The sequence below is a fragment of the Juglans regia genome, chromosome 13 (genome assembly GCF_001411555.2).
Source record: "Juglans regia cultivar Chandler chromosome 13, Walnut 2.0, whole genome shotgun sequence".
Classification (NCBI taxonomy): Eukaryota; Viridiplantae; Streptophyta; class Magnoliopsida; order Fagales; family Juglandaceae; genus Juglans; species Juglans regia.
Window position 1 is genome coordinate 21,904,288 of NC_049913.1, and position 24,641 is coordinate 21,928,928.

Here is a 24,641-nt window from a genome sequence, read left to right on the forward strand (position 1 = left end):
ATTATATGACAGTCTAAGATAGCAAAATGGTATTAGAATTTGAAGAAGTTCTTCAAATGAGTTATCACTTCGTGACCAAAATCATTGTGTTGATTGTTTGTATTAATTGATTAACTGTTTGTTTGTCTCTATTAGATTAAATTTAAGAATATCTCATCATTCACCACGGACTCTTCTTCATCTTTTGGTGAACGAACTCTGTGTCGACCATTATGCTTCTGTGAAGTTGAAGCCCAACTGAGATACTCATCTAGCGCAAAAAATCCAGGACGACCCTTCTTAGGGTGTCCTAAGTACAACACGAAGGTAACTACATTCATGTTCAATAAAATTTTTTAATATTATGTGCATCTAAGAAGTTTTGAAAATATGTTTAAAATGATTAGGGATTACCATATTGTAAGTATTTCAAGTGGGTAGAGGCGGATGAATACAGAAACTACAATCTTGGAGAAACTCATCATCAACTGTTAAGAACCAAGAAAGAGCTGGAGAAGATACTCGACGAGATCGAAAAGAGCAAGATTGACCTCTGTAAGAGAGCGGAGGAGATCGAGATGAGAGAGATGGTGTTATCCAATAGAAATGATGAGGTTGTGAACAAAGAGTTGGCACTTATTGTTCGTGAAGCTAAAATAAGACGTTCATGCAAATTACTCCGGGTGTATTGGGCTGCCGCATTTGTTGTAGCATGTTACTTGTCTTGCAAATAAGGTACTTAGGATTAGTGATGAAGTTAGTTGCTATGTATATATTCTTTGTTTATATGTTAGTTGGTGATGTTAGAACTTAGTCTGATTATATAGTCTAATTCTATTTTATGTTAATGACTTGTGGAAGTAGCTACTTGTATCTGTGTAAGGCATTATTAATTCAGGAAGTATCTATGTTGAAAAAGCAGTGGTTCTCCCAATCACTACACCTAGAGGGGGGTGAATAGGTGTAATCAAATTTTGATGGTCTTTTCAAATTTAAAGACAAACAAACAGTTAATCAAATAACACAAATAATCAACACAATGATTTTGGTCACGAAGTGGAAACTCATTTGAAGAGCATCTTCAAATTGTAAAACCACTCCGGGTGTAAGGCACCACCTAAAATCCACTATAGAAAAAATTTATTACAACCAATATAGAAACACTCACAAAACCTTTGTAGTTTCTAAACTTGGCTTGCAACATCACGAGTGACCCACTCGATCTCTACACGCATGTAGTATCGGAACTCCGACCTTCTATAGCTTTCCATGAGAACCTCTCGATCTCTGCATCAATAGCAGCTCCGGAAACCTTCCGGCCAACAAAACATCCACTTCAATGGACTTTATAAGAGATTTGATCTTGAGTGTGGTGTGGTGGATTTGTGTTTGTCCAAGAGAGATTCACAAGGTGAGGAAAAGGTTTCTCTCTTTGGCTCTTGAAACACTTAGGGTTTTTCTCTATTTTTCCACACCAAAGAACATAAATAAGCTGTTTTATTTATAGTCCCAGCAAGTCACGGTGCTCAAAAACATGAATTTTAGGTTGTCTTGAACATTGGCTCGAGCGAGTTGCCGAGCGAAGGTCGAGCGCACGTTGTCTTCTGAAATCGCTCGAGCGAGACGTCGAGCACACATCGAGCGAACCTCTCTGGATGGGTTCTGCTTGAGTGCCACGTTGAGCAAACCTCTCTATTTGGGTTACACTCAAGTGCTGAGTCAAGCGCTGATTGAGTGAACCACTCTGTTTGGGTTCCGCTTGAGCACTACGTCGAGCGCACATCGAGCAAACCTCTCTGGAAGATTTCGCTCGAGCGCCAGTCGAGCGCCAGTTGAGCCATGTTGAGCACACTTCAATCTTTTTCATGTAACACTACATCAACACTTGTTACAACTCAACTTTATACAGGTTTTCACAAGAAAATGCTAATTAACTAATTTTTCCCTCAACATATGTCCAGTGCTAATTATTAGAGGAAAAGTACTTGCATGTCCAGTGTATCTATGTCCAGTGCTAAGTTTTATTTCAGGAAGTACTTGCTATATTAGTTCAGGAAGTATCTATGTCCAGTGCTAATTTTTAGAGGAAAAGTACTTGCATGTCCAGTGTATCTATGTCCAGTGCTATGTTTTAATTCAGAAAGTACTTGCATTATTAATTCAGGAAGTATCTATGTCCAGTGTAAATTGTCAAACTATCAAATTTAGTATTCTAATAGATAATTCTCAAATTTAAGATGTAGCAAAATTAACTTTATGTTTCTAAAGAAAGCTGGAGGTCTTCCTCTTTCTGCACATATTATATGCACTTAGCACTGGACGGGGAGTGCATGTTCATAAGAATGTAAACATGCAGGCAGGCATTCATTCATTCGTTGCTTGCACTATGAGTTGAAAAAGCTAGTAAATGGGCAGATTAGTACACCATGCACAACCTCAATGGAATTTAGTAACAATATTGGCGTGGAGATTGAACCAAAGGATTGAAAAACTATCCAGACTTCAATCACAAATGCATCCCGACAGAAATCTTATGAAGCACATCTCAAAATCATGATTGGTGAAACACTTTACAGTTTACAAAAACAATTCTGCTATAGTTTACAAGAACAAAATCATGACTTACAATCATATCCCACTTGTTTCTTCCCAAAAAAAAAAAAAAACCAAAATAACTGATCAATGCCAATCTAGTGAGCAGTTTGAAAAATAGAATCCTGAACGTTCAACTCATAAGAAAAAATGGTTTTGGATGACAACAGTTGATGGAAAGTTTCCTGCATATGAAGTAAGAAAAAATAGAATTAATTGCTAAACATGGACAATCAGAACTGTCAAGCTGTGATACAATTCTCACCAAACCCTTTAAGTAAGAACATACATTGTGATTAATATGCAAAAATTTTCAGCATTGTCAATATTACTCTTAACAATTGAAAAGTGTAGAAATATTATACTTTCTTGATTCCCAACCATTGTTTCTCCGAGCTGGGTTCCACCAATGACATTAGCTGATTTCTCTTGGACAAGCTTCAATAAATAAATAAATAAATCAATACATATATATAACAATTCAAATATAAATATACCAAAACTAATATAATTGCACGTAACCAACATTAGAAATATCTACCTCTGATGGGCCAAATAAATTCCTGCACGTGTCCTGCACTGGTGTATCTCCACCTTCTCTCTAATAAACAAGTAGCATTGGCAACAAGTAAGTTTTTGCATTAATAAATTTATTGACATAAACATGTATATTTAAAGCTTCAATAATGAGCACCTATTTCCGTTTCAATTGTGCTTTCTTTGTCTTTCCTTTAACTCTTCGCATATCTTTCTCCATTCTGGATGCTCTCCTCAGGGATGGGGGTATGCCTTTCCCTCTGACAACTAATGGACTAAGTACTTGTTTTGAGCTACCCACTGTGGCTGTGTCATTTTGAGTACAACCAACATTCGAACCAGTGAGGGTCATCGATGGGGGTTCTTGATTCTCAGTATATAATTCAATCATTGCGTGTAACTTATGTGTGGCATCCTCAGTATGTTTTTTTGAACCCGCTGCATGAGTAATCATTTGATAACAGATTTTTAATAGACTTGAATATCTGGAAGCATCTGGCTGTTGATCCCCTGCATCATAGCTGGTATCGATTAACGTGTATCTCCTTTTGATATCATTCCTCCATCGGTCTAAAATGTACTTCTCTGGTAGGGATTTTATCCCGTTACATTTAAATACAGCGAGAATGTGCCTGCACAATATACCCCTAATCTGGAATAAACCACATGAACACTTAGCATCTGCATCTTCCTCACTAAAGTCCACAGAAAATGTAACCAACTTAGTGAACTCTTCAACCCGAACTTCGTCCTCTACCAGATAGGTCTTTACTGCACCATCCCTCTTAAGTAACTCTGGATCCAAATCAATAATGCCAGTAAGTTGCATCTGAACTTCCCTAAATTTAGCATTTGTGTACAGTTCTTGAAATCTCTTTTCGATAGGAGATCTAGATATGCAAGGAATGGTAACGCTAAATGAATGGAAGTCCGCGTTATTTTCACTCTCAACTCTTTTTTTTCAACCCACAATCAAACTGATCGATAAACTCTTTCAAGTTTGTCTTAGCATGTACATAACTATCGAAAAAAGTATTCATGCTCTCGCTGCGTTGCGTTGTACTCATCCCAGCCCAAAACAGTCCTTCAAGAATGTTGGCACCCAATACTCAAGCTCAGTGTATAAACTTGAAAGCCAGGCATTCTCATGCAACTTGTAAGAGGTGATAAAATGATCCCAACATTTCTCAAACTCTTCAACAGTTTGCGTATCATACACACATTTCATCAATGCATTCTTCATCCCACTTTTGTAGGAAGCATAAGAGGACAGCTTCTGGGGAACTTTTTTTCAGTATATGCCACAAACAAAGTCGATGTCGGCTTTCAGGAAAGACAATAGCAATTGCATTTTTCATTACTCTGTCCTAATCGGTGATAATAGCTTTCGGAGCGATACCATCCATACACTGCAACCATGTCTGGAATAACCACACAAAGGTTTCTGTATCCTCACTGGAAATCAATCATGCTCCCAACAGAATTGACTGTCCATAGTGGTTTACCCCAACAAATGGTGCAAAGGGCATCCCATATCTATTTGTCAGGTATGTAGTGTCGAATGTGACCACATCCCCGAAATATTGGTAGGCTGCCCTACTACGGGAGTCTGCCCGGAAGACATTCCTTAACCTCCTGTCATCATCCAAATCAATCAGTGCAAAAAAACCAGGATTTTTGTACTACATCCTACAAAAATACTCTCGAAGCGCTTCAGCACCACATTTCCCAAGCCTTAGATGTATTGCCTTGTAGATATAATTACGACAATCCTTTTCTGAAAATGGAAGGTTCTCGAATCCACCAGCGCCAACAACGAGAGATCTGAAACTCTTATTCATTCGGATGCCAGCCATATCGTTTATATCTAGGACTCTTTTCACAGAGTCACTCACTTCTCTATTACATCGAAAGAAGCGAGATTTATTTGGACTAAGGCCATGGTTATGAATATTATGAACTGTTGTCATCCGGAACTTTCCATCAACTTTTAAGGCATTAGTCTTTGCCTTACATTCTGTTTTTCCCGTTGGATGTGGTTTGGCAACATTCAACGTCCTACTCCGGGCCTTCCCACCACGGGCACAACCAAGCATGACATATCGGACAGTCAGTCTCATCATCCCCCTTATCAGTCATTCTTATCATTACCCCAAACCCTAATTTCTTAGCATATTGCTTATAATAATCCATTAATTCTTCAAAAGAATTAAAATCCATTCCCGACTTTGGCTCTTCAATCATATCACCACCAACTTCATCCTCTAACTGCGGTGTCCCAACAATGTCTTCCTCAGTTTCTTGTAAATTTGGTCTATCTTCTTTGTTTTCTTCAACTATTCCAGAGGTACATGGAATATCAGTTTCTCTACATAGAGGTGGTTCCTCTGTATCAACTCCTCCACTCATAGCGGAGCTTGTAGTCATGAGAGGAGGAGTCGGGTAATCAACATTCTGCAAAAAGAAAAAAAAAATCAATGAAATTAAACTAAAAAAAAGGCCAACTTATACAAACAAAAATACAAGAACACAATTGTATCACCACTTGAATGTTTATTGGATATTGGCCGCCATCTGGATATGGCGGAAAAGGCATTGGCCAGGCAGGAAGTGGTCCGTAGTAACCAGAATTGGTGTAATCTACAAAGTACCGGTTACTTGATGGTATATCATAACATGTTATTACACAAGTTATTTATGTATTTTGCAAATAAATATCAACTCAACACAAAAATAAAGCAAATTCTTAAAAAATATAACATATCGCGGTTGGGGAATTTGAACTAGATGGTGTTTGCAGAGATGAGTGTTCTTCCCCTTTTCCCATGCCGAGAGAAGATGAACTGCATAATTCCACAAATTATTTTTTCTTCAAAAAAATAAAAAAGAAAAAAACAGATCAATAAAACAATAAAGAAAAAAAGGTGTTGGTTTTGGAACTTATATGAGAGGGAAAATCACTACGGAATCAGCCAACCATTGAGACGCACCCACAACCAAGAGCACAACATCATTGGGGCTTGTCTGGTCTATGAAGGTATCGGGTTGGGGTTTGAATGGGAGGAAGCCCGACATCATTGGCTCAAACATTGCAAAAACTTTACCAAGAGCATAAGCCCGACATCAACTTGCACCCCAATTGGAAGGTTTATTTTAAAACATAAAATATACTTGTCTAAAACTGTCAGAGCACCTTTGATGGTTTTTAAAATTGTATATTAGGAAATGAGGAGAGGGGACTGATCTCTGTTTGTAATCAATGACCTCAACAACAATGCAACATGCTTACACAAATATATATATATATATGTAAATGTAAATGAATGGGTGGCTGTGTATGTGTACTTGGGTAAATTTTGAAGTGTGGGAACCTACTGCACTTCCTCACCAAATAAACAGGTTTTGTTTTTGTCAAGTAAGAAGACACGATTAAGTAGGATAATAATTTGCCCCAATTATTTCCTTGAGCTCATGATCATCAGCACCACGGCGAAGAGGGTCTCTTAAGCCAACCTACTATAACAAGTGCATTCTACAGAAAGTGCTAGACTTTTTTGATTCTAGAATAAACCAATTTTGTTTATGAATACACAGGTTGAATAAATTTTCTTGCATCAGTTTTAGAATAAATACACAGGTTCAATAAATTCCTGACGGTGTCGTTTCTTGAGGAATATACAAGTAGAAGAAAGGCTATCGCGGCTTTGTCACACTGGGTGGCAAAAAATATACAAAAATAGAAAAAAAAATCACTAAAACAGAGCAAAGAATGCTCATACCCACAACAAAAAACTTAGATGCATAAAACATAAAAAAATAAAAAATAAATAAATGCTCATCTGGCCATGGAAGACAGCATGAACACGATGAAGAAAAATCAAGAAAAATAGAAAAAAATATTCAACAAACAGAGCATGGGTACGACGACACTTACTTGAAGAACGACGAACCCGCTTTTCTTTTCGCAGCAAAATGGTTTCAAAACTCGGAACCCGCAGAATAGTTTCTGTGCAAAATGATTTATGTTGCTTTTCTTCTTCAGCGCAAAATGGTTTATGGTGCTTTTCCTTTCAGCGAAAACTTGTTTCTGGTGCTTTTCTCTTCAGCACAATCGGACCACGATGAAGAACAGCTATCGCGCAGAATGGTTTCACCGCAAAATGATTTTTGGTTTCAGGCTTTCAGAAATAAGTTTGGCACTCATTTCTCCCCTTTCCGTCTTCTTCTTTCTACTTTTTTTTTTAATATATTATAAAACTGACGTGGCTAATGCCACCTCAGTGATTCCGCAACGGGTACTCGAAATACGGGTACCTGTAGCAGAACTGATTTATTTATTTTTTGACAAGGGGGTGGGGGATTCGAACCAGGTTTTGCATTTAGAGAATCGGGCTATATGCTATCAGACCATTAGGCTCTTGGCTTGTACAATCCTTTATTAAAATCCAAACAAGACGAGAATAAATTCAACAAACCAACTATGTTCAATCATAAAATAAACTGACCCAAAAATTAAAATCCCAAGCATGAAAATCTTGATGGAATTACTTACAGCTAGGTAACTCATTTTAGTAGAAATAAAACTAACAGTATTGCATTTACAAATTATCGTGCACAAAAAACTAATAATATTATAAACATATCAACTTCTAATTAATGTGTGCCACGCTCTTCTGTGTAACCATACTTCAGTGATCGTCCGCTGTTTTGAAGTCCCTGTTAAAGTTACCCAAAGGTTCTATCATATTTGAAGCCATGCAATCCAGCTGATTAAATAGTTAAAACTTCATGGCCATTTTAAATGGCTCAAACCATCATCGCTGACATTCCAAGCCCCTTCAGCAATCTCATCAAACAGCTGGTCCCAACCCCAGCTGGAGTAGCCCAAGAAAAACCAATAGGCAGCAATGGATCGGTTGCCTGACTTGAAGTCTTTAATTTCACGGATTGTGGCGACTTGATCAATGAAGTAAACACCTGGTAGAACTTCAGGATACTGATTTTTAGTATCACTTCGAGTTAAGGCGACAAGAGGTGCTCCGTGTGTCATAAGTGGTCCCCCAAAGGACAGAGGAGCTTCTTTTAGCATTTCTAACCCTTCTTCCAGTTCACTCAGTGAGTCCCATCTGATGGGCTTGTTGATAATTAGACCTTGAAATCCAGTAATTTCATCAGCTTTTACAATGAGAACTAGAGACTGACCAAATGGTTGTATGCTGAGAAGTTTTTCAGTAGCAATTAGGACAGAACCGGCTACAACACGAGGGGCAGTTTCGTGCAAGTCTTTCAATGTATGAGATTTGGTTTGAATGTACTTGAAGACTCCTTTTGGCGTCCTGTCTTTTAATAGGCTGTCATGGTATTTGTCCTCTGCGAGTGTGATTTTGTCATGAATTTCAGTTGTAGATGCATACTTAAATAGAACCGGACTCTTGCCTCCCTTTTCAGCAACGGTCCGTAGAATTCCTACACTAGCATACAAGGTTATGGAGTTGGGGAAAAGGCATTTAAAAAAAAAGGAATGACTAACTAGCGAACACAATGAACCGACTTTGAAACAAAACAATGTAGCCAAGGAAGAAACAATGAAAAATCAGCACAAACTGATTAAGCTCTTCCAGCCATTTCTTGCCAAATTTACAATTCAATTTGAATTCCAAAGAGTTCGTCAAGAAACTTCTGTATTTTGTCTGCGTGGCTATTTATACATGTAGTCAGGGCGATGAAGGCACTTTCAATCTCAAGGACCCACCTGTATAGTCCATCAGCCCCATGTACACAAATAAGTTTTATCCCAACAGGATGAAAATGGGGGCATTCAATTCACCTCCAAAATGGAATAACAAATTTTTTTCTATACCCATGCTGCATTTCACAAGGTGACCCATATGGCACTCAGCGACAGCATCTAGTGCAGGTTTACCTTTCTCTACACGCATATAGCACATATGAACCCATTGGTCTATTATTGCCAACTAAAAAAAACTAAACTACTAATCGCAACGCTTTAAGATATTAATTTAACTAAAAAGCAAGGTGATCGTTTTAAATGAGAACATGCAGGTCTTTCTTTTGTAAGTACAGTAACAAAAACCATGACCCTAGAGAACATCAAATAAAGCTATAACGCTCTGATAACTGCTATGACATTTCTTATGATAGTATGAAAGCAAAATTTGCAATATATCTGCACAAAACCAACCGACCGACAAAAACAGGACTTCAAAGAAGATTAAATTATGATATGTGAACCAACTAAGAAACTACCAAGAGGACAAAAAAGTAAAACTCTACTGAAGACAGAAATACCAAACATTTATAGCATACAGATTAGCAACAGAAATAGACGATTTTTCACAGCCATAAGAAGAGTAGCGAGTAGCACTCAGAATTGCTAAAAGCAAGAGGATGCGATGGGGGAAGCCCAGAAGGTAGAACAAATGTGAGCAACATTCCAAAGCAGGCAACATCCAAGTTATCAAAGTTAATCGTTTTCCTTCATATGAATTGGTAATCTCATTAACTAGTTGAAAAATATACACATGAAGAAAAATTACCCTTATCACTCATAAGATGTTGAGAATTGCTTCCATGATCACATATGAACTTGATTACATCAGCTACTGCCATATCTCCGTCATAGAAGACAGTATTCTTCCTTTCTGCTGGAAATAACATCAGAGCAGGATAAACTTCATCCTGCACAATCGCAGTAAAACAAAAGAAAACAAAATGGCAGGTTAATCAAAGAATGGCTCTGATTGTATAATTGTTCCATAGTTTAGGCAGAACAGCATTTACTGGCAAGCAGGTCAAGATCTCCTAATCCTATACGTATTACAGAAGTACAAACAATTACAACAAAAATCAACACAAAAACTAGGATGCAACTCTAAACTTGAGAAATAACTTTAAGCTGCAACTGCCAGTAAATGTTGAACTAAAATGTTTAGTAATTACTAAACAATGTAAAAAAAATTTAGATGCAACTGCTAAGTCTCATATGATAAGGGAGGCTCCAGCTTAAATTCAATAACATTTTTGTACTTCAGAAGCTTAGTAACATCCAACAGTTTCCTAATATTCCACCAATATTTGCAGGAACCTCTGGAAAATGTGTTGAGAATTTCCAATAGGTTTGGGCAATGTTTCAAGACCAGAAAGCACAATGATAATTAGACCAATCAGAGCTTCAACTTCTTACCTTAGTTCCAATCTAATTTACCCCCTCAAATAAAATTTGGTCACTTTGGTCCATTTCACCTATAACCAGAGGTTTGGTAAACCAAACTGATCATTGACCTGACCAATTCATTTCCATGAGTTCAACAGAAAAACAGAATGTTGGGAAGTCAAAAGAGCCCTTTGAAAAATTGGTCAAACAAGAACTGGCGACGTTAACTGATCATTGTCCATACTGGTTCATTTTCACAAGCACAAAAGAAAAGGATGTTGGGAAGTTAGAGAATTTAAACCCTAGTCATATCCCTAGTTCATCTTTACCATTAAGCTTGCTAACACATTTCTTTCTTTCAAGTTTATTCGAAAGAGCTTAGGAAATTGTTTTTCAATACTTTACTTCATTGGTCGGTTGTAATTGATTTCAATGAAATGAGTTTCCATGAATTTCTTGTATCGCTGAACTAGCACGCTAAGGCGATGACGCTCTTGTATATGTCCCGTATACCTAGGCTTTTGCCTATTCTTATGATCAACAAAATTTTGTTTAGCGACCACTCGAACCCCAAACCTTAACGACCATTTCATGACACCCCTACCATCAGGCTAGAGATTCAAATAATCTCAGTTTCATCTTTGATTATAGCAATAGAAAATTTTAGCATTTTATTAACAAATAGTTAAATATACTTTTCACATCACGTTCCAACTGCAGTCGATCAAATGGTTTAATTCTTGACCCTGAATACTCTTATTTCTTTTATTGCCAAGTCACATACAACGGCTCTTGAATCCATGATGACAACCGCTATTCCATTCTTATTGGGGAAGCACTACAATTTGAGATAGAATCCATTGGCTATCATTCCCACTTTTCTACTGCTGAACAGTGAGTTTTGAAACAGTGTGTTTGAAAACATGAAAAGCTGTGTACAAGAGGTTGATAAATATTAGCCGATCTTTACGCTTATTCTATTGGCAGTCCTATTTATGATTGCCACTTGTGCGATTAGTTTTTAGCTAGAAGAGATTAATGGGTATGAACCAATATATACGTTCTTATGAATAATGAGATCTAGCAATGACCTTATTAAATAAATAGGAAACTTAAGAGAATAACAAAGTATATCACATAAAGCAACATGATAAATTACGAAATCAAAGATTCCACAGAAAATATGGAAAACTGAAAAAAAAAATAAAATAAAAAGCCCACTAGCCAAAAAAGAAACTGAAATGTTTTGTCAACTAAGATGTTGTAGAAGTACACAATCTTAAAATAATGAATCATGTGAAACATTCAACAAATACAGAAATTAAATGTAGATCCCAGACCTGATCTATTGATTTTAATATGAAACTGCAATCGTTCAATGTGCAATCCATTAAATAGATCAGTGGAAGCTTCACCAAGGCATCCCTCAAAATGTCTGTCACATGAATAGCAAAGTGTTAAAACTTGAAGACTAATAAGATATTAAGTTCGAGCATTCTTCTACCATTTCATAATTTAAAGGGAAATGCAAAGAATCCATAATTTATGTATTGTACACATTATAACAGCACACAGCACTCCATATGGTCAAAACAAGTAATTTCCCAAGTCTAATAGATGAAATCAAGGCTATCAAAATTATATGACAACAATTTACATGACTAGCTCTCAAATCCAAAATGCAAAATACTGTAATGCTCCCAAAAAGTTAAATACAAATTCTTTTCTCCGGAAAACATATCTGCCAACATAGGTTTCAATACAAAATCTTCTGGAAAACAAACGATGCTTCCTTAAAGCATGTCGTACAAGGATTTTCCCTAATGCTGCAACCCAAGCAAAGCATGCCATTCTTGGTGGAGCCTTACTCCTCCAGATATTCTTCCACGGGAAATGCAAATTTCCAGGGGGGAGAAAATGCAAGCAAAACGATTTTACATCCAGGCATAGAACAAGGCAAAGATCTCCAAATCATATACTGCTATTAAAAAACAAAAAAAAACAAAAAACAAAAACAAAAAAACAAAAACAAAAACAAAAAAACAAAAACAAAAACAAAAAACAAAAAAACAAAAACAGTCCATTTCCCATTGATTGGAACCATTCAAAATCTAAAATACCAAGAAAGCCCTGTTAAGAGGTTGATCTCCACATTATTTTTTTTTTTGATAAGTAATAGCTTTATTAATAACAATGTAATAGGCATAGCCCGAGTACACAGGGAGTATACACAAGAAACACCTAATACATTCTAGAACTTAGAAAAACGAAGACAAGAACGCGTTTACATCCCCTCCCTTCAGTACAATAGCAGAGAACCAGCTAATTAGAGTACTAATAAAAAACTTCCAAAATGCATCTCTATTGCGTTCCCGATCATTAAAGCACCGCTCATTTCTCTCCCACCAAATACACCACATAATACACAAAGGCAGCATTTTCCAGGCAGCTGCCACTTGGGGACAAGTATGCATTTGAAAGTTAGTCCAGCATGTTAGAAAATCCACCACTGCTTCTGGCATAACCCAGCACAGCCCAACCTTTCCAAACACACCATCCCATAGCACTTTAGCCATTTCACAATGAAGTAGAAGGTGGTTTGCTGATTCCGCTTCTTTCTTGCACATAAAGCACCAATCCACAACAATCATTCCACGCTTCCTCAGGTTGTCAATAGTCTGAATATTCCCTATTGCTGCTGTCCATACAAAAAAAGCCACCTTTGACGGAACATGAGCCTTCCAAATCCTCTTCCAAGGAAAGCCAATATGGTGCTGATTAAGTATCACTTTATAATAAGACCGAACTGAAAACTTCTTGGAGGCTGTATGATTCCAACAAAGTTGGTCCCTGCTCTGTCTTTTTAACACCACTGAATACAACTGTCTAAAAAATTCAGTAACCTCTTCTACTTCCCAATCCTGGACAGATCTGGAGAAGCCTACATCCCAGAGCACCACTTCATTGGAAGATACCATCACGTCGGAAACTGAAGCTTGCTTATTAGTTGCCAACCTGAAAACAGCCGGAAATGCTCGAAATAATTCAATATCCCCACACCAAACATCAGACCAAAATCTGATTTTTGAGCCATCACCAACCGAGAAGTTAACTTGTTTTAGGAAGCGACCCCAACCTTTCCTAATAAACTTCCATAAACTCACTCCATACGAATCCCTACTCTCCATGGTACACCATCCTCCCCAATCACTACCATACTTGCGATCAATCACCCCCCTCCACAATGCTCCCTCTTCCCCATGATATCTCCATAGCCACTTCCCCAACAACGCCTTATTGAAGCTACAAAGACTATGAATACCCAGACCTCCATCAGCAATCGGACGGCAGATTTTTTTCCAGCTTACTAAGGGAGTTTTGATCTCCTCTCCCAAGCCTCCCCAAAGGAAATCTCTATATAATTTTTCAATACGATTGGCCACACCAACAGGTAAAGGGAATAGAGAAAGGAAGTAAGTTGGAATATTAGAGAGAGTACTCTTAATAAGAGTAGTCCTACCCCCTTTAGATAAGTAAATCCTTTTCCAAGCTGCCAACTTCCTCTCTATCTTCTCGATCACACCATCCCAAATATGTTTGGCCTTAAAAGATGCCCCTAACGGTAATCCCAAGTATTTTATGGGCAGCAAAGTAACTTTACACCCCAGAAATTCAGCCAAGTGATGAATATTATGAACCTCTCCCACCGGTACCAATTCCGATTTACTTAAGTTCACTTTTAATCCCGAGATGGCTTGAAAACATAGCAGAACAGCCCTCAAAATTTGAATTTGTTCCCCAACAGCCTCACAAAAAATGAGAGTATCATCAGCGAAGAGCAAGTGTGATATAGTAGAGGGGCCACTAGGATTGGTTCCCACTGAAAATCCCGAAATAAATCCTTCTCCTACCACTGCCTCCACCATTCGACTCAAAGCTTCCATAACAATGTCAAACAAGAAGGGAGATAAGGGATCCCCCTGTCTCAAACCTCTAGAACTCGGAAAATACCCACAAGGCTGTCCATTAACAAGAATAGAAAAGCGAACTGTTGAAATACAGTGACTTATCCAGCCACACCACTTATCACCAAAACCGCATCTTCTAAGCATATACAAAAGAAAATTCCAATTTACATGATCATATGCTTTTTCCATGTCCAACTTACAAAGGACCCCCGGAGCTCCTTCCCGTATGCGGCTATCTACAGATTCATTTGCAATCAACACCGAATCTATAATTTGTCGTCCTTTAACAAAAGCGTTTTGAGAATTGGAAATGATCTTCCCCATCACTTTGCTCATTCTATTTGCTAACACCTTTGAAATAATCTTATAGACACTACTTACCAAGCTAATCGGGCGAAACTCCTTCAACTCCGAAGCACCCACTTTTTTTGGAATTAATGCAATAAAAGTGGCATTCAAACTCTTCTCAAACTTCTGAAACTCATAGAATTCATGAAAAACTTTCATCACATCCTCCCGCACAAAGTCCCAACATTCCTGAAAAAATGCCATAGAAAAGCCATCCGGCCCGGGAGCTTTGTCTCTCCGCATTCCACACACCACCCGATGCACCTCAATCTCTTCGAACGGCCTTTCCAGCCAGCTTTTTGAAGAAGCATCCACCGCTGCAAAGTTTAATCCATCTATCTTAGGTCTCCAATCTTCCGTCTCACTAAGGAGGGAACTAAAATACTGCACAACATGCTCTTGGATCTCAGCCGGTGATGTAAGGAGATTATTTTCAGCTTTTAGCATCTCGATAGCGTTGTTACGTCTATGAGAATTAGCCATTTTGTGGAAGAAACTAGTACACTTATCCCCCTCTTTGAGCCAAAGAATTCTCGACTTTTGCCTCCATGATATTTCTTCCCTCAAAAGAACCCTCTCAAGTTCTATTTTTACTTCATTCAACCTAGTCACACTCTCCTCACTATCCCCATCAGCTTCCAAGGATTGGAGCTCATCCCAAAGGGTTTTTTTCTGCTGCTCAACATTCCCAAAAACCTCCTTGTTCCAAGTCTTTAAATCAGCTTTTAAAGCTTTAAGTTTACAAGCCAAAACAAAGCTAGGAGTCCCCACAAACTGATACAACAGCCACCAATTTTTTACCATATCGACGAAGCCCTCCACTTCTAGCCACATATTCTCGAATTTAAAGTGCCGTTTGCCCTCATGAATACCCCCACACTCAAGAATAATGGGGAAGTGATCAGATCCTATCCTTGGGAACCGTTTTTGACACAACTTCGGATAATGAGCTTCCCACGACGAAGAAACTAAAAATCTGTCTAGTCTTGAGCTGCCTCTAGAGTTGGACCACGTATGTTCACCCCCCACCAACGGCAAATCCAGCAATTCCAAGTCGAAAATCAGTTGAGAGAAAGCCTCCATTGCTGCAGTTATTGAAGAAAGACCCGCCCTTTCACTTGGGAAACGCACAATGTTAAAATCCCCACAAATACACCAAGGAAGATCCCACATAGAGTATAACCCTGAGACTTCATCCCACATCATGATCCTATCCCGATCCCTAATAGGACCATAAACACTTGCTAATGCCCACGACCACCCATCTTCCACGTTTCTTAAAACACATGCCACCAAGTAATTTCCAATACACTCTTCTACCATCTTGACAACTCTACTATCCCACATGACTAAGACTCCACCCGAAGCACCTGAAGAGGCTAGATAAGACCAGCCTACAAAAGAACCTCTCCACAAGCTCCTAATAACATTTCTGTCCACAGTCACTAATTTTGTTTCTTGAAGACAAACAACATCAATCTTCCAGCTATGAATAATAGACCTGATGCGAAGGCGTTTGTTGACGTTATTGAGCCCCCTTACATTCCACGACATAATTTTAGGCTTCATTAACAGATATGGCATCCCTCCCCTTAAATCGATTCCTCCCTGAGGTACCCTCCTTATTGTCGTAATTAATGAAACAATGTAATCTTCTCAACTCCCGCTTCTTTTTCATAGAAGACTGCTCTGCCGTGGACCGACCAGCTTCAATAGCAACTAAAAGTGCCCTCAGTTGATCTTCATACCCCTCATAAAAAAGACCCACACAGCTTTGAATTTTCTCCACTTGTTTAAAGACCCAATCTGAGGTTTCCTCCGACACAATCTGAAGAGGAGTCATTTGTAATGGAGATGAACTATCCATCTCTTCCTCATAAACAGCTACTTCGAGTTCTGGCACCAAAACCATCCTAGCTTGCTCTTCCAGCACTTCTGAACAATTACCCCTCAGCTCTTTCAGACCTTCCAGCTCATTTTGTCGCTCAGAAGCCTCGCACTGTCCCTCACCATCCTCCACAATTTCCCCTGCCTCCAAAACCATCTGAAGCTCCTCCGAAATTTCCAATGTGCCTATCGGCATAGTCTGTGCCAATAGTGGGGGAGTTTGAGCTGATATCGGCTCCGAAACAAAGTCTCGGTCGTGAGCCGAGACTGTCTTGCCTTTGCTCCCGAGAGAGACGACTTTACTCCTCACGTTTGACTTCGGGATCTCCTTCTCTATTACCTTCGACTGAGTCTATGTAGGATCCGAGACATTTGATTCAGCTCTTACGCCAGAACTATCTAGTTTTGCCCCTCCGTGCTTAACAGCTTCTGCTACAGGCGGTATAACTTCCATCGAAGCTACGAGAGCCTGCGTAGACACCGTCTGAGGCTTCGCCGACGTCAGAGGCCCTGACCCACCCACCTCTGGGTCCACCTCGAGCAGCGGCTTCTTCCTCCACACCAGAGCTTTCGGTTGATTGGGCATGGATCCGGAATAAGGTTTGACTTCGGGATCTCCTTCTCTATTACCTTCGACTGAGTCTATGTAGGATCCGAGACATTTGATTCAGCTCTTACGCCAGAACTATCTAGTTTTGCCCCTCCGTGCTTAACAGCTTCTGCTACAGGCGGTATAACTTCCATCGAAGCTACGAGAGCCTGCGTAGACACCGTCTGAGGCTTCGCCGACGTCAGAGGCCCTGACCCACCCACCTCTGGGTCCACCTCGAGCAGCGGCTTCTTCCTCCACACCAGAGCTTTCGGTTGATTGGGCATGGATCCGGAATAAGGTTTGGGCTGAGCCTTGTCTGCATCTTCAGACTCCAGTCCACTGCCCAGGCCCGACTTCGAGCCCATAACATCTTTACCCAAAACGCACCGTATCATCCCATTGACTCTAACAGCCATCTCTTCCAGCGCTACATGCATATCCCGCAAATCCTTCAAAATATCCTTATGCCCATACTCACCTCTGCCATCACCTTCCCGTCTCTGTGCACCTACCCCAACAGGAGCTTCCTCTACTCTTTTCAAGCTTTCCGAAGCAGATTTTCCCCCCACTCGAGGCATCTGTAGAGCCTCCAAGTAAGTCCGAGCTACTGAAGACGTCGAAGAAGGAAGGTCTCTCCCCTTAACACCTTCGTTGCTCACCTCCCTTACAACTGCTGCAAGCCTCCTCCACCCCATTCCTTCCCTTTCTCCAGGGATAAAGATGAATCTCCGACGTCCCTCTCCACTATATTCCACTAAGGCCAAGAAACACCCACGGGAATTGAAGCTCTTCTGTGCGATGTATCCCCTGTTACCATCTCTGTAAGCAGAATAAAACACCTTCCTTCCATGCTGAGAACATTCCTCCAAGGCCCTTAAAACCCAGCAAGCTGTATCCCAGCCCAACTTCAAAGTTTGTGATCCTTTCCATCCCCTCTCCGTGATAAGCACATCACGCCCCTCCCTCCTTATCTCAAACACCTTCGATTCAATAGCAATCCTTCTCATGACTAAGATAAGCTCTTACAATCTAAATACTACACTAGACTACATGCTAATCACCACTGGACTATGATAATCACCATAAGAAATTACCAACACAGCAGCAATGCACAAGAAAACCAAGAGAAGAAAATATTGTACGGAGAGAAGAAAATATTATTACCATTCAACATATGCAACACAAACATCAATCTCCACATTATACATCGTCTTGGAAACTTATTTTGAGTTATTTCCCTTATTTTGAGTCATTTCCCTCCTTGTATGTAGTGAATCTGGAGAAATCCCCCAACTCCTTTGAATTGTTTTCCATAGACCAACCCCATAAGTCCCAACATCAGTAGAGCACAAATCCCCCCATGAACTACCATTGGGTGTTGATATCAACATCCTTCAAAGGCTTTTTGTCTCCTTGGCATGCAATATAAACACTTCCCAGATAGAACCCGATTAGAAAGGATCAGTCCCAGTTTCCCAACAAACCCCTTTCAATATATGGGATAAAACCTTGGGTCAGATCACTAGGGCAATTTTAGCGCCACACTCACATCTCCCCATAAGAAGTCCCTCAGTAATCTTTCAATGCTATTGGCAATGTCAATGAGAAGAGGAAAAATATACATAAAATAAGTGGGCAAATTTGACAAAGTACTCTTTATAAGAGTAACTCTACCACATTTTGACAAATATAACCTCTTCCATCCAACCAGTCTTTACTTTATCTTCTAAAAAATACCATCCCTAATGGATTAGACCTTGAAATGAGATCCCAACAGGAGGCCTAGATACATCATAGGCAAAGAAGCAACTTTACAGCCACTCGTAATTGCATTCTTATAAATGTGGAAGCCAGAGAAAATGTTAGATTTCTCTTAACCAAGCGCCAAGTATGTTTCAAGTGCTCAACAATGATTACTATATGACATGAAACTAGTAAGTTTTAATACATATTTCGCCAAACAAGTATATACCATATGACATAAAACTAGAAACTAAGGTAATGACCAATGACACTTGCAACAAATACAGTGAAGAGGATGCTTGTACATGTCATGTCATTGAAAAGGAATCCCACAACATACTTGATTACGGAAAATATGCCATCTTTTCATCATATAAACCAAAATGACCATATACCACCATAAACCTTAGCTTTTCACCTTTTTTTTCAACCACAAATGTCAAATGGTTATTTACTTGTCTTTTTTATGTAACAATTTTGCTATTGATTGAACTCTGATGATTAAATTCAATTCCAAATGACCAAGTTTGAACTTGAAGTGTGGGTTTGTGGAAATATATTCATTCCAGATGAGAGGGTTTCTCCAACTTTTTTAGGATGGCTCTTGAAAACGGTCATGGTGTCTACTTTTGGCACAATGTTTGGTCTGGTGCAAAGGCTCTTAAGTATGTGTTTCTGCCTCCTTACCAGATTTCTAGTGATAAAGAGGCTGTGGTGGCTGATTTGTTGGTGTGTTTTAATAGTTCTTTCCATTGGAATGTCAGTTTTTTGTTTAGCAGTTCATGATTGGGACTTGGAATGTTTGCTGATTTTTTCAATTCCTTGTATCCTATGTCATTCAGTAGTGTGAGGGAGGATAGGATGTGTGAGGGGAGTAATTCCCTAGGCCTGGGCCGGGCCGAGCCGAGCGAGCCTAGCCCACGAAGCTCGAGTGATGTAAACTAAGACTGGGCCGAGAGGGCAATGCTGGTCCAAGAAGCCCACGGTAGGTAAATGCGGGAGAAGCGCCGAGCGTGAAGCCCAATCAGGAAGACTGGCACAATGGATAGCCGACAACCCATACCCAGGGTGTCAGGAACAACCCTGACACTCGAGTGCCGATGGTTGCGCAAACTTGTGCACCAAGCAATTGGCCGACAACTTAGGTGCAAAGTGTCAAGGACAACCCCCGTACTCGAGCACCGACAGTTGGACAGACTTGAGCAGTACGGGCTCACCTGTCTGAGGCCAAGCTGCATTAAATGGAGGGCGAAGACGAGCACACCACGACACGGACTGGGGTGCCAATGGTGGCCAGGATCGGGCGTGGGGGCCCTGCCACCTTATAGAAGGCTGGCAAGGGACGCAGCTAGAGTACAAGCGATACCCCCACAATCTGGTTGTCAGGTACGGACGACATCACCACGAATCCTTTCGTCAAAGGATCTCCTAGGCCAGGTATATAAATATCCCTCTCCCACCCCCTGGCTCTATGTTCATTTTCCTACTTCCATTCGATTAACCAAACACTCTACACATCTAACTTGAGCATTGGAGCTACCCCGGCTGCCCCAAGCCCCCCGTTCTTTGCATCAACAGGTACCCAAGTGAATCAAGCTAAGTTGTCTGGGCTGCGAAACACAACATCAACAGTGGAGCCGTCTATGGGATCTTTTTTCCTATAGTAGTGTGTCCTTCGCATGCCTGGCAACGATACATTCCCAAGCCTCATGACGAGAAGAAGAACATTTCGAAACAACAGAAGTGAGGACCAATGAGATGGGTGAAACCATGCAGAAGCTGATGGAGGAGATAGCGGCTCTTCACCAGGAGAATGCCAATGGAGAACTGGAGGGAGGCGAGCCCAGTCAGAAGGAGCACGCTGAATCACGGCACACCGCAGAAGCTGCCGCGGCTGAAGAAGAGAGGCGCAGGATGCACCTCGAGCTCCGAGAGCTCGGGAATAAGTACAACAAAATGGCCAAGCGGATAGGCACGTCGTCCTCCATGGACCAGCTGCTTACTAGCACAGACCTTCCGTATAGTGCCGAAGTCATGGCGGTTCCTCTCCCTCCAAAATTCAAGTCCCCCAAATGGGCGCGTACGATAGGTCCAAAGACCCCCAAGAGCACTTGGAAACATTCAAGGTCCACACGACCCTCCACAGATTCCTAAAAGAGGTCGCGTGCAGAGCATTCCCACTCACATTGAAAGAGGCAGCGAGAACTTGGTTTAGATCCTTGTCGTTCGGTACCCTCACAGTTTCGGTGAGCTGGCCCGTCTCTTCCTGACACAATTCATGGCGAGCAGGAAGAGGAGGCGCCCCGCTGCCTACCTTCTAACGATGAAACAACAGGATAACGAGAGTCTAAAGTCATATCTCTCCTAATTCAACCAAGAACGCATGACAACCGACAACCAAGATGAGAAGATCACCCTTGCAGCCCTGCTAGGGGGAATCTGGCCGCGGAACCTGTTTATGACTAAAATCGCACAAAGAACCCCCACCTCATTAAGGGAGTTCATGGATCGGGCCGACAATTTCATCAATGCTGAAGACACGCTGCGGGCACTGACGGCTCCCAGAAAAACCGAGTTAGAATAGGTAGACAGAAGGGTCATAGGGCAAAACAGCAGGACAAGCCGCAAGGGTAACAAAAAGAAGTCGTTGGAAGCTAAGCGCAGGAACGTATAGCCTACTCAGGGGTGGGTTAGACCATGCACACACCAACATGTCCGTGGAGGCCGAGCGTGACCCGAGCCCGCAGGAGGAATAGTAGCATGGTTTGGCCCACCATATATATTACACCTACCACCCTACAGACAGTCACCGAACCGAGAATTGCTTCACCAGAAAGCGAAGGATGGAAGAGCTGGAAAATCTGCTAGACCAACAGCATCGGGGAGATGAGCGACACCCACGACAGCTCAATGACTACTCGAGACGCTGACAAAGTGAAAGCCTCAATGGGCGGAGGACGGGGGGACGGCCCGAGTAAGCCCGCGCCGTAGGAGCTTGGTTAGGGCAAACGGCCCTTTGGGTGAAATCTGCACAATCATGCTGGGGGGGGGACCCACCTCCTCAGCACAAAGGGCCCAAGCCCAAGCCCAAGCCGGTAGGACATAGTACGAGGAAGTATTCACCACCGTGAGAGTCGTCGCGAGCTCCAAGGGTCATCCGGGGGGAACGACTATAACATTCAACAAGAAGGATGAGGAGGGCATCCTCCACCCCCCACAACTACACGTTGGTGGTGACTGTGAAGATTGCCAACTTCACAACAAGAAGAGTCCCGATCGACAATAGCAATTCCACCGATATCCTATTTTGGGAGGCATTTGTCCAAATGGGGATCAGCCCTGATCAAGTGCACCCTGCCCCGATGCCTCTCAAAGGTTTCACGGGGGACATTTGTCCATCCTAGCAGGGAAGCCTCCCAAAACTTCAGCAACTATGGCAGATTTTCTTGTAGTGAAGGCTCCCTCCTACAACGTGATCTTGGGGCGACCGATCCTAAACAACCTCAAGTAGGAGAGATCCGAGGTGAACAAGTGTTGGCGCGGGAGTGTTATGCGCAGAAGCTGAGGCAAGAGGCCAAAGAGATCCGAGCCCTCGAAGCAGTGCGAAGGGCTATTGACCCACCACCAACTCTAACGGAGCTGGACGAGGAGGTCAGAGATGAGCAAACACTACGACAGGTGGAGCCCAACGAGCCCCTAGAATTGGTTTCGGTAGACTCGCAAAGGCCCAAGCAGACCCTGCAGGTGGGAACCAAAATGGTTCTCGAGCTAAGGAGGTTCGTGAAGCAACTCCTCATCGAATATCAAGATGTGTTTGCCTGGAGCCATGACGAGATGCCTAGGATCGACAATGCAATCATCGAGCATCACCTGTGTGTGGACCCCACGGCCAGGAAGATTAAACAAAAGCGTCGGAGCTTCAGCATAGAAAAGTACACAACCATTGCCGAAGAAGTGGACCACCTTCTGGCAGCAAAGTTCATCCGAGAAGCCCACTACCCCGAGTGGCTTTCTAACGTGGTGCTGGTAAATAAGACAAGTGGAAAATAGAGGATGTACGTCGACTTCACTGATCTGAACAAGGCCTACCCAAAGGACAGCTTCCCCCTACCACACATCGATTTGATAGTGGACTCGACAGCCGACCACCTATTACTCAGTTTCATGGACGCATACTCAGGATATAATCAAATCAGAATGAACCCAGACGACGAGGAAAAGACAGCCTTCATTACTGATCGAGGACTCTACTGCTATAAGATCATGTCGTTCGGTCTGAAAAACAATGGTGCAACCTACCAACAACTGGTCAACTGGATGTTCAAAGAACAGATAGGGCGGAACAGCATGTGTCCAACCTCCGAGAAGCATTCACGGTGCTATGGCGCTACCAGATGAAACTCAAACCGCTAAAGTGTGCCTTCGGCGTGGAATCAGGAAAGTTCTTAGGTTTCATGGTTTCAGAACGAGGGATCGAGACCAACCCAGAAAAGGTCAAGGCAATAGTAAGCATGCCCCACCGCGCACCCTCCATGAGGTCTAGAAGCTTGCTGGGTAGGTAGCAGCTTTGAATCGATTCATTGCCCGTTCGACCAACCGCTGCCTTCCTTTCTTCAAGGTCCTCAGGAAGACGCGAGAATGGGACGCCGATTGTGACCAAGCATTCGGCGAGATGAAGAAGTACTTGGCCCATCCGCTGCTCCTCAGCCAGACCAAACCAAGAGAAAATCTACCGTGTACCTCGCTGTGTCCCCACATTTCGTATCTGCTGTAATAGTCCGCGATGCGGAAGAGGGACAATGACCCGTCTACTACACAAGTCGGGTGTTCCGCAGAGCTGAGGCCAGGTACCCACAAACTGAGATGTTGGCATTTGCATTAGTCGTCGCCACCAGAAGGCTGAGTCGTACTTCCAAGCACACCTGATAAAAGTGCTCACTGACGTTCTCCTCAGGAAAATATTACAGAAACCTGATGTGTCTAGCCGAATGACAAACTGGGCAATTGAATTAAGTGAGTTCGATATAGAGTACCTTCCTCGTACGGCGATCAAGGGACAGGTATTGGCAAATTTTGTGGCTGAATTCACGGACTTCTCAAAAGAAACATCAGTCGCAACCCAAGGAAAGTCCTGACAAGTCTACATTGGCGGCTCGTCTTGCCGGGTTAGAGGGGGTGTAGGGGTGCATATCGTCACGGAGCTCAGGGAAGAGCACAACTACGCGATAAAACTTGACTTCAAAACAACCAACAACAAGACCAAGTACGAAGCACTGCTGGCGGGAATGTCGGTAGCCAAGTCATTGGGAGCCACCGAGATCAAAGTTAAGGCCAACTCGCAAGTGGTGGTTAGCCAAACACTCTGGGAAGGGCTCTAAGTTCATTTTCCTACTTCCATTCAATTTACCAAACACTCTACACATCTAACTTGAGCATCAGAGGTACCCCGGCTACCTCAAGCCCCCCGTTCTCTGCATCAACAAGTACCTGAGTGAACCAAGCTAAGTGGAGTTGCCCGGTCTGCGAAACATGACATCAACAGGATGATTTGGATTCCCGGTGGCAATAATAGGTTCTTGATGCGATCCTATTACAAGGCTCTCTCGGGATTCTCTAATGATCATTGCTTCCCTTGGAAGGCTATTTGGAAGTGTAAGGTGCCTCCAAAGATTGCTTTCTTTGTATGGACTGCTTCTCTTGGGAGATTGCTCACTACTGATAATTTGAGGTAGCATGGTTTCTATCACTGTGGATTGGTGTTTCTTGTGTAAGGAAAATGGGGAATCTGTGGATCATCTTTTATTACATTATGAGGTGGCTC

At 41.7% G+C, this 24,641-nt stretch overlaps 2 protein-coding genes across 3 annotated transcripts in view; both read right to left on the minus strand.

Moving 5' to 3' along the window:
- Window positions 1–3,265: 3,265 nt before the first annotated feature.
- Window positions 3,266–4,964, minus strand: LOC109005743 (protein FAR1-RELATED SEQUENCE 1-like). The gene is made up of 2 exons (XM_035684352.1): window positions 4,810–4,964; window positions 3,266–3,947 (listed from the first exon to the last, which is right to left on the minus strand). Exons 1-2 carry the CDS (start codon window positions 4,962–4,964, stop codon window positions 3,266–3,268), a joined length of 837 nt encoding a protein of 278 aa, XP_035540245.1.
- Window positions 4,965–7,569: 2,605 nt separating this feature from the next.
- Window positions 7,570–24,641, minus strand: part of LOC109005956 — a 28,963-nt gene continuing 11,891 nt past the window's right edge. For both annotated transcript variants that reach the window (XM_018985085.1, XM_018985077.1), the window contains 3 exons: window positions 11,623–11,717; window positions 9,666–9,807; window positions 7,570–8,574 (listed from right to left, as the gene is read on the minus strand). In XM_018985085.1, the coding sequence (XP_018840630.1) occupies window positions 7,895–8,574; window positions 9,666–9,807; window positions 11,623–11,717 (917 nt within the window). In that variant the 3' untranslated portion in view covers window positions 7,570–7,894. The remainder of the gene's footprint in view (window positions 8,575–9,665; window positions 9,808–11,622; window positions 11,718–24,641) is intronic.